At 57.2% G+C, this 10,435-nt stretch overlaps 1 protein-coding gene across 2 annotated transcripts; it reads right to left on the minus strand.

Moving 5' to 3' along the window:
* Window positions 1-1,839: 1,839 nt before the first annotated feature.
* Window positions 1,840-9,917, minus strand: Shox2 (short stature homeobox 2). Of its 2 annotated transcripts, none has more exons than XM_042685751.1 (5): window positions 9,400-9,917; window positions 6,400-6,608; window positions 4,087-4,144; window positions 3,730-3,818; window positions 1,840-2,149 (listed from the first exon to the last, which is right to left on the minus strand). In XM_042685751.1, exons 1-5 carry the CDS (start codon window positions 9,818-9,820, stop codon window positions 1,856-1,858), a joined length of 1,071 nt encoding a protein of 356 aa, XP_042541685.1. In that variant the 5' UTR covers window positions 9,821-9,917; the 3' UTR covers window positions 1,840-1,855. The 2 variants fall into 2 exon arrangements, with proteins under 2 accessions (XP_042541685.1, XP_042541686.1); XM_042685752.1 differs by having other exon boundaries at window positions 1,840-2,113; window positions 9,400-9,724.
* Between the last annotated feature and the right edge of the window lie 518 nt (window positions 9,918-10,435).

Here is a 10,435-nt window from a genome sequence, read left to right on the forward strand (position 1 = left end):
TTTGGATATTCGAGAGAAGATACACATCCATCAAGAAGGGGGGGAAAAAAAAAAAAGAAAGAAGGACTATCCCGGATATTTTAATAGTAACAGGAACAAAGATGACGCGAACCCCGTCAAATGAAACAAGACTGTTTTTCATTCAATCGATCGCAAAGTGTCTTCGAGTAAGAGCTTGGCACTTATTTGAAAGGTTTAACAGAAGTGGAGCAGACACATTTTCGTACTGACAACACGTCTGGAGAGAACAGCGTCTCCGTTGGCTTAAAATAACTTAATACGCTAGAAAAAATATGGCAAAATATAAATAATCTTGTTTTCATGGAGAACAAATAGTTTACAAAGCTCAACCGCAGATACCAAAGTTCACCGAGAAGAGCTTTTCTTCTTTCTTGTAAATTAAAAGGAAAGAAGGAAGAAAGAAGAAGAGAAAAGAAAACACCCCTTGAGGAGGCTTTGCTTGAGGACTAGGGTACAGCTGCTTCAGTCCAAGTTGTCCCTCCCGTTTAAATAGCTACACGAATGGAAACAAACGACACAAGGAGCTCCCTTGGATAGCTACACCTTGGTGAGATACAATGTGAATGTTCAAGGTCCGCCATCGAGTCACACATCATAGCCAAAATAAACTTTGTTCGAGTGTGTATCCACATATTTTACACACACACCTAGCGCCTGTGCCTAGCGGGGTGTGGTTGAAGGTGGGTCTGGGCTGGGGGTGACCGGGAGCGCAGTCCTGGGGTCGGACGTCCGGGAACAGCAGGAGAAACGCGGGGGAAAGGGAGACGTGGGAGGGGAGAACCCTGGTTCCGCGCCCAGGTGTGGCGGAGGAGGTCACAGACCCAAGTTACTCATTGCGGTCCGCTGTCTTCTCCTTTCCTGGTTGTTTCTGCCCGCCTGGCCTCTAGCTTCTTGGGGGGATGAAAGTGTACTTTCCCCCCCTGGTGCTTTGTTTTTTTTTTTTTTTCTCTCTCTCTCTTTGCAACCCCACGTCCAAATGTAGGGACAGATGGGTGTCCATGGCGCCCGGCAGCGCGGGAGGGGTCGGTGTGAGGCGCCGGGGTCCGGGGGAGGGAAGACGCCATCCGTGGAAGAGGAGCCGCATGCAACCCGGAGCGCGCCGTCGGGGGCCCACCATCCCGCCAGCGCTTCCGGGGGACTGCTGTCCGTGGCACCCATTTCTTAAGCGTGTCTTAGAGTGTCCCCTCCGCGCGCGCGCGCACACTGGGCGTGTCCCCTCCGCGCGCGCACACCGATTTCCGCTCGTCTTGCTCCACCATGCACGCTGGGTTTTCCACACGAGGCCCCGCATGCGGGGCCCGCCTCTCGGATCAGATGTCTCCTGGTGAAGTGAACGTCGCGGAGGAAGGGCCTTTCCAGAACCCGTGGGCTTCCCGCGCGCTCACCGAGCTCGGCTCTGCCTCCTGCCTGCCTTCTCCGCCCACGTGGAAAACACGCACCGCACGCAGACGCGGGTGACCCCCCCGCCCCGTCTCCAGCTTCATCCGGGTTATTTTCCCGTGTTTTTTTTTTTAAACGTATAAAATATCTCGTGGTCGCTTTGCCCTGTCGTTCTCTCGCCGAATAGCAATAAGAAACGCGATCCTTCCCTCTCTCGCTCTGTTGACACGAAGTCTGACTTCCGCGCGAGTCCGGCTGCGCAGGGCGTCCACGCGGCCCCCGCGCTCCCCGTGTCCGGTCTCTCCTCCCCCCGGCGGGGTGGCGCGGGGTGGCGGCGGGGCGCGCGGAGCCGGGCGGGGGGGCGTGGCGGGGCGGGAGGGGGCGAGGAGAAGCGGTGTAGGGGCCTGGGGTGCGTGCGGGGCCGGCTCCGGGGCGCAGGGCGCGCGCGGCGGCGTCACAGGCCCAGGGCGGCCGCGTGCTTTTTGGCTTTCAGTCTGAGATCGGCGATGCTGGAGTTCTTGCTGGTGGTCTTGGCGGCGGCGGCGGCAGCCACCACCGAGGCGGCGGACGCCGAGTCTGCGGCCAGCGTGGCCAGCGGCAGTCCGAAGGGCGGCGCTGGGAACATCATGTAGGGCGCGTGCGCGGCCAGGTGCGGGTGCAGGTGGTGGTGCGCGTGCGCCACGGCGCTGTCCAGCTGCAGCTGGGCCTGAACCTGAAAGGACAAGGGCGTCACGTTGCAATGACTATCCTAGGGTGACAACAGAATAGAAACAGAGCATTAACGGCGTCCGGCGGGGACGGGGGAGGGGGCTTGGGCTAAGCTTCCACCCAGGGTGTCTGTCTCCTTGTCCTGACTGAATCTGGGGCCGACTCCCCCAGCCCCACCCTACCCCACCCTACCACCCCATCCTGGAGATCTGAGAATAAGCAAGAGACTTCGTTTGTGGTGCTAAGACATCATCTACCTCAAAATAACCACGCTATACTGGAAAGGTCAGAGGTGACCTGCCTGGTCTGCAGTGCCCACTCTGTCCCAGGACTGAGCAAACTACAAAACTCCCCCCCCCCCACACACACACTTAGGGAAGTTTGGGGATCTCCAGTGTATCTGGAGAAACTGTGCACTGGACTCCTAGCTGTGACTGTCACAAGATCTAGGGGTGCATGGAAGGGGGCCTGGCTCAAGTGGGAGACTTCCAGCTGGGCACTCAGCACACAAGCTGAACAGGCAAGAGGCCCAGACTTCAAACTTCAATAGAAGCAAATGGGGGGGAGGGGGAATACCTGGGCATCTTGTTAAAATACATATTCTGAATCAGAAGGTTTCCTTTGGTGCCAGAAATCATGACTCTAACATCTCTAAGGAGGTCTTGCTTCTGCTAGGCAGAGGAACTTGGCTTTCCAAGAAGGACCAGTCTTCTTTAAGTTCTACCCTTCCTCTTCCTCCATTCTCTTTTCCTATTTCAAAACCCTACTGGAGAATGCCAGAGGACTGTGGTGCTAATAAGCTAAGGTCTCCCCAACACTGTCTCTGAAAGCATGGGGCTATCCGCAGGGGTCCACCCTAGTCGGGGCACTGACCAGTACCATCTAACTCACCACAACACAGCCCTGTAAAGAAGGCAGGGGGTCCTAGCTAAGGAAGGGGAAGGTCAGGTGCTGGTTGGGAAAGGATTTGCCCTGAGGCTCAGAGAGTGGGGAGTGCAGAGCGCAGGGATTTCCCAGGATTAAATCATGCCTCCAGGCTGTCATTTTTAAATGTGGTCTTCCAGGTTTCTTCTCCACCGCCAAGAAAGGGATTGCTGGGGTAGGGTGGCCCTAGAAAAATCAAGGCTTTCCCTTCCATCAGAGACAAAGCTTTGTTTGCAGAGATAGCTTTTAAAAAAACAAGTCTGAGTTGGGAATACTTGTATTTATTTTTCTTCCACCAGAGACATTTAAAGTGACTAAGAGGTGGGAAATACCTAGAAAAATAATATTTAGAGGGTTGCCTTAGAAACACTTTAGGACTAACCTGTGTATTAGATTTGACAAAATCATAATCAAAAGGCTTTTCCTTCTCCTCCTCAAGTGCAATCTTTACTGCATTTTAAAAAAGACCAGTTGCTGCGCTCAGACCCCTTTGGGGATTCTCTTGAAAACAGGAAGGGCTAGGCATTCAAGACCTCCACACTGTATAGGATTTTAAAGGGGAGTGGGCCCATTATATCATCTTGAAATCGATTCTCCAGCTGCCTGGGCATTGGGGCTCAACAGTCCAAGCAAGAATTGAGGCTCCCCCCACCCCTTCACATTTAGAAACAGCTTTGGTACTAGGCTGTAACTTGCCTGTTGGAAGGGCATCCTTAAGGCTCCTACGTTGACATAGGGTGCAACTCTACATGCTTCAAACTGGCTGGCAGCCCCGATCAGAACACCTGTAAAAAAAAATAGGGGAACACAGTAATAACGTGAAGGGAACATTTCTACCTTTGTTTCCCAGATTCTAAAGGATCATACCAGAACTGGACTGCTATTTTGAACTATGGCTGCCATCATTAAAATACATTTATTCTAAACTTTAGAACTTTCAGCAACTGTCTTTAGAGGAGTTTCTTAACTCAAGGAATAAGATCTCTCTCGTTCCCATCCCCGCCTCTTTTTTACTTAGCATAGTAAGTGTTTTATGTCTTATAAGAAGCATACCTTTATGGAGTTGATTTTCTTGTTTTCTACATTTAGCTCTTCGGTTTTGAAACCAAACCTACAAATTGGAGGGGGGGAAAATCCTAAATGTTACTACCCCAAAAATGTTTTAAGTTACTAGAATACTAGCATTTTAGGCATGGTCTTCAACATCAAACAAGCAACCTATGGTTTATATAAAACAGCGCTAATTTCCAAAATTAAAAATGTAAATGAGGTTCAGAAATAGGAGGATTTCACCCACTACTGAAATATGAACTGTTTCTTGATAAATTACTTCTAGCCCTGGTTTCATCCTTCCACATTAGGATCCCCAAGGCCCCAGATGCTCCCTGGTACCTGACACCAACGTGATAATGGGTTTAAATGTTTGCCCACTTAGGGCCTAAAAAGAATGGGCTCAGTAATAGCCTGTAATATTAATTAGCTTTATCTTGAACAAAAACCAAACACTAAAGCAAATACTTTATTTGGGGGGGTAGGTTGTAAGGAGGGAGAGGTAATTAGTGTCATAACAGCCTCACAACAAAGAAGTTTAGGATTTCTGTGTTCTTCTGTGCAGCAGAGTGTAACCCAGCAGCAGAATAATTGTGTCATTATCATGATAATCTAATTTGCTTTTATAGGAAAAGGCACTGCCTGCAGTTAGGACAGTAGGGAAGATGGGGGGGGGGAGGATAGTACTGAAACTTAAATAAGGAAGACCAACAACAATGTTCTTAAGTAAGAAAAAAGAACAGCCCTCCCCCAAAGTGGGGGGTGGATGGAGCTTGACTCTAGAAACTCCTGAATACTAAATCTAGTCTTCTTAAATAATTGCCAACTTTTAGAGAGGCAGTATGACAAATTATTTTTAAAGATTCAAATAAAGCTGACTTTTTACACTTGAGTTCCAATCATACAGCATATTGACTGATTCACAAATTAATGCTTTAAAAAAATCCCATGAAAGGAAAATATTGTTTCAGAGCTTTTCCTGTTCTACTTTTGAAAGCAAGTGTCACATGAATGTGAATCTTCAAAAATGCCCCTGCTATTTAATATAATAAAGGGGTGGGTTTTGTGCCTGGATGACAACCTTTGTGTCATTCCCATGGCCTGAGGCTTCTTGCCTCCCCCTCCCCCCCCCCCCCGAAGAATTAGAATTGAGATACTATTACTCAGACCTGTAATAATCATCACTGCGTTAAGGGGTTTGGTAGCCTCCAGAGATGTCTGAGCATACAGCAAAAGGCAGGGAAGGCTTTCAAGGGGAGTCTGACACCATGCTCGCCACGGCTGCCTATTATTCTATTCCTCCTTCAACCTTACGAGTCCCCTTTCTTCCTGATCCTATTACAAGATGCCGGGGAGCCCCCAAAAGAATTGCGCCTAGTTCTCTACAGATGGCCGTCTCCGCGCCCAGAGACCCCGGGAGTATCTGTTACAGCCATACTTTAGAACAGCTGCAGGCATTCTAGCCTAAAACTGCTCCATGTGTTCAAACAAATAATGACCATCATTTTCTCCTCTTTTATTATTTGAGCGGAAATACAATCTGAAACGTTTAAATTTGTTCCCATAAACCTGGAATCCTATGCACGGACGCATATCATTTTCTCTCTCAGAGGCCTCCCAGAGCCACTTTTGCGATTACAATCCACCTCAACGACCAATAAAGAAAAATCCGCGGCTATTCTAATTTGCAGGGATGAGCCCTTGCTGGAGATGAGGCTTCAGACCGTGTAAAAATGGAATTTCTCTGCACTCAGGTCCCTGGCCTTGGTCAACACAGAACAAAACAGAACCCCCAACGCACTCGCTCCTCCTCTGCTCCACACCGGGTTTGAGACGGAGCCTCCACCAGCGGACTGTAAATTTCTGCGCTTAACAGTTACTAATTTTCTTTATAGTCCGTACATCTATAAACCTAATTGGCATATCCGCTCGGCAAGCTTACATCCCGGGGCAGACCCTCGACGGAACTCCACGTCCAGAGAGGAACACACTCAAGGGAACTTTTTAAAGCATCCAGAGATAAAACGATTTTCTGTGGGATTTTTTTTTAAGGCTTATAAAAGTAGGCCCATTAGAATTAAACCACATTAAAGACGACGCGAGGCTAACGGGGTGCAGTTGGTAGAGACTCTGGGAGCAAGCCCAGCACTGCTTCCTTCTTCGGGGAACACGTGTGGGGAGATGGGGGGTGGCGGGAGACTGGAGGATTGAGGTTTGCCTCGGGGAGCCCGAAGCCCAGCGAAGACACCCCTCCCCGCCTCGGCGCCCGGAAGCCTCCGCCCGGTGGCCTCCCGTCCCGCCCGGCCCGGCGGGTACCTGCACTCGGGCCTCGGACAGCCCCAGCCGCTGGCTCAGCTCCTCGCGCATGAAGGCGTCAGGGTAGTGGGTCTCATCGAAAAGCCTCTCCAGCTCGTTGAGTTGTTCCAGGGTGAAATTGGTCCGACTTCGCCTCTGCTTGATCTTGGTCTGGCCTTCGTCCTCCATCCCTTTCGCATCGTCCTTGCGCTCCTTCAGATCAGGGGACACTGGAGAGGGCGCCGCGGGCCGGAGCACACGTGCATCGCCCCACGCACGCACCGGCCACACACCGGCACACAGGACAAAAAAACACACGGCACAGCAAACCCGTTACCAGGCTTGTCTGCAGGAAGGATCGAGAATGCTCCCCCGCCCCCTCCCGCAATTGAGGCCCCCCCCCCCTGTCCCGCCGGGAGCCGGGGCGTGCGGGATGCGCACCGGAGCCGCCTCGGCGGGGGGCCGCCCGGGTCAGGGTGCGCCCTGCCCCCGCGGCCTCGCCCCCCACCTCCCCCTCCCACCCCCGGCACACGGCGCCCTCCCTCCCGCACTCTCGAGCGCCCACACACTGGCACACATCAAACGCGCCGCGCCCGGCCGCGCCCCGAGCGCGCGCGTGGTTAAAAGGCGCGGCGAGGCCACGCGCCGGCCTGTCACGCCGGCCGTCCTCGGAGGGCCGGCCGCGGGTCAGGCCCGCTCTCCTCGCCGCGAGCCTTCGGTCCCCCGCAACCTCGATGCTCTAATTTCAGAACAATTGGGGCGGCGGAAGGGTCGCTGCGGGAGAAGACCTCGGCGCTGCGTGGCGCGGGCCTCTGCCTCCCGGGGCGCCGGACGCCGTCCCAGGGCCCGGGCCAGGCCTTCCGGATGGTTCCACGGGCTGCTGGACAGCCTCTGCGCCACCCTATCCCCACCAGGTCGTGGGAGCACAGGCGCCCACGCCATGTTGGCGGCCCGGAGGTGTCGCGGCCCACGCCGGGCCAGAGGCGGGCGGCGGCAGAGGGGCGGCCGAGGAGGGCGGCGGAGCCCACCACCGCGTCTGCTCGCTCCCCGCCCTCCCCCGTGGAAACGCACACTCGACCCTAAACGCTGAAACCCACAGAGATCAACAGGTTCACGAAGAACATTCCCGATCCTCGGTTTCTATTGGTCGCTCGGAGCCCTTTCATGCATCCAGCCGCTCCGATGCTTAATAAAATATGCATTCTCTGCGGTGGGGTAGCTAGCGCACATCCGCTGCCGCCACTTTCCTGTCCTTCCCCCTTTAAAAACAGGAGCTCGGCGAGCGTGGGCGTCCGGAGCCACGGAGGGAGCACACACGCGTGCACACACGCGCGCGCGCACATGCACACCCAAAGGCCTCCACGTAAAGACCGCCCTGACCTCCATCTCTGCCCGAGCCGAGGCGGTGTGCACCCTCCCAGCCGGGCTTCTAGCATGGCCTAGGCTCTCTGCGGCTCTTTGCCATCAACAGGGGAGTCAAAAACCCGTTTCTAGAACAGCTCATACACCAAGCGATGGGGCCTGGCCCCGAGTTTGGAAATCAAGGACCCCAGGAAGGACGTCCGGACGCCGGGCCAGGTTTCAGACCAGAGCCCACCGGGAGGCCTCGGTCCGCGGCCCGGGGAGGCGCGCGGTGGGAGGCCTGGGACCCCCATCGCTTTCCAGTTTTAGCCTCGAAAACAGGCCAGACTGCCTTTTCCACACAGTCATCCGAACTCGCAGCCGGCCTGGCTCGGTGTCAGGGTTCATTTTGTGGGCATTTGTCCTTCCTGCGGGAAGGAAGCGGACCGGTGATCGCAGACACTAGAGATCCATTTAAGAGGAGAATGTTCCCCGTGATGTTGCAGTGGATTTAAACACGGAACCGCACCCCACAGAGCCTGCCAAAGAGTGTGTTTTGTGTGTGTGTGTGTGTGTGTTGCGTGTGTGTAGAAAGGCTTTGTCTGCTTCTCGTCATCCACACAAGTGGATGCCCCTTTAAAGTTTGGGGGCTGTAAAGGAAAGAAGTCCAAATCGAAGTTGATTAATAGACTTCATATAATTTCCACTTCACCCCCAAATTTCCACTTAATGGCCTAAGCAGGAACAGACCACGTTAGACACCACTTAATTGCTCGCTTACAGGCTGGATCCTGGGCACGCCACATATTTTCTTAATTGGAAGAACATGGCAGCGCAGGGCGCCGGCAGCAGCGCCGCGCGCCGCGTTAATTTTACCGTGGAGCTCCTTCCGAGCAGGACGAGCGGGCCGGCGGCCCACCGGCCCACCGCGGAGGCCAGGAGGCTCCGGACCCCGGGTGGCCACCCCAGCCGCCCCGAGAGCCCGGGCCCATCCCCAGCCGTCACCAAATAAACACGCGCTCCGGTCCTCGAAATAGAAACCCGGACGCCGCATCCGGGGAGGCGAAGGCGCAGAATGGACCCGAGCTCCGGCGGAGCGGGAAGTTTTGGTTCCCGGGCCACCCCACCCCCATCCCCGCTCCCAGGATGCGGGGTCTCAGCGGAGCGTCCCCGGGGAGTCCGGGGCGGCGGCCCGGGGCGCGACCGTGGCTGCCCGCATCTCGGCGCTCTCCGCTCGGGCCCCGACCCCCTGCGCCCCGGGAGGCAGCAGCCTCCGTCGGGCCGCGTTGCGAGCCCCAGCCCGCTCCCCTCCCGCCGGGCAGATCGCGCCCCGCGCGAACTTCCACGTCCGCCTGCGGTCCCGCGGGCCGGGCTGAGCGCGGGCCGGGCTGCGTGCGGGCACAGCGGGACAGCTAGGGCCGGACGTGCCCCGCGCCCCCTCCCACGGCGGGACCCCGCCCGCCCGCCCGCGAGCGTGCGCACCCGGGCCTGGCCGGCCCGCTCCCCGCCGGGGCCCTGCGCGGGCCGCCCCTCCCCGGCCGACCCGGGTGTCTCCCGCCCGGGAAAGGCCGGGAAGGCGGGAAGGGAGCGTGGGCTGGAGTTGGGGTGCGGGGTGGGGTGGGGAGCGTGGCCCGGAGCTGGGGCGCGGTGGCGGGGTGGGGGTGGGGGGTCGGCCGTTACCCTCGGTCAGCCGCGGGCTGCCCGGCTCCCGGCTTCGCTCGGCGGCTCCCATGTCCAGGTCCCGGACGGGGGAGCGCCCTCCGCCGCCGCCGCCGCCTCCGCCCGCGCCGCCGCCACCAACGCCGCCGCCAACGCCGCCGCCAACGCCGGGCGCCCGGAGCGCGGGGCTGCTGCGGTCGTCGCGGCCCGGCTCGGCGCAGCCGCCCGGCTCCCTGGCCCCGCGCAGCGGCCCGCTCTCCAGCACCTCCCGGTAGGTGATGGCCTCCTTCTTCTCCTTCACTTTCTGGTCGAAGGACTTGGAGACGAACGCCGTGAGTTCTTCCATCGCCGCCCGCCGGCCCGCGCCCGACCTCTCCCCGCTGAGCCCCGCTCCTTTTTTCCTTCTTTTTTTACTGCTCCAGCCCCCCCAATAACAGCACATCAATGGGGCAGGGGTGGGGGAGGAGGGAGGGGAGGAGGGGAGGAAAAGAGCAGAAAGAAGAAAGGGGAGAAGTAGGAGGAAAAGAAGTGAGAGGAGGGGGAGGAGGGAGGGGAGGACGGAGGGGAGGGCGGGGAGGATCGGGAGGGGAGGCCGGAGGAGGGGGGGTGGAGGCCGGCGGGGGGCGCGGGAGGAGGGCGGGGGCCCGGAGGAAAAGGCGGCCCGCGGCCGGCCCGCGCGCGGGTGCTCGGCGGAGCTCGCCCACCGTCCCGGGGCCCGGGGTTCCGGCCGAGCCGGCGCCGCGCCCTGCAGCCGCACTATTTATACTTCCCGGCCGGGCCCGCGAGTCCCCGCCGCCCGCACCCGGGCCCCGGCCCTTCCCGGGGGGCCGCCGCGCCGCACCTGGGGGGGGCGGGGGCGGGGACGGGAGGGGGGGGGGGATGAGAAATAGAGAGACGGGAGATGGGATGGAGATGAGAGATTAGAGAGACGGAGCGAGATTAGAGAGAGATGACAGATAATGTATATATGTGTGTGTATGAGAGATTAGAGAGAGCCAGAGAGATGCGAGAGAGGAGGGATGAGATATTATATCTATGTATATATCTATGTACATAT

Source organism: Dipodomys spectabilis, unplaced genomic scaffold (genome assembly GCF_019054845.1).
Source record: "Dipodomys spectabilis isolate Male_0828 unplaced genomic scaffold, ASM1905484v1 ptg000095l, whole genome shotgun sequence".
Lineage (NCBI taxonomy): Eukaryota > Metazoa > Chordata > Mammalia > Rodentia > Heteromyidae > Dipodomys > Dipodomys spectabilis.

Coding starts and splice junctions, on each gene's coding strand:
- Shox2 (XM_042685751.1), bottom strand. CDS start 9,820: ATGTGCTGTTATTGGGGGGGCTGGAGCAGTAAAAAAAGAAGGAAAAAA. Junction 4,145..6,399: donor TGTCCGAGGCCCGAGTGCAG/GTACCCGCCGGG, acceptor TCCAATTTGTAG/GTTTGGTTTCAAAACCGAAG. Junction 2,150..3,729: donor TAAGGATGCCCTTCCAACAG/GCAAGTTACAGC, acceptor TTGTCACCCTAG/GATAGTCATTGCAACGTGAC.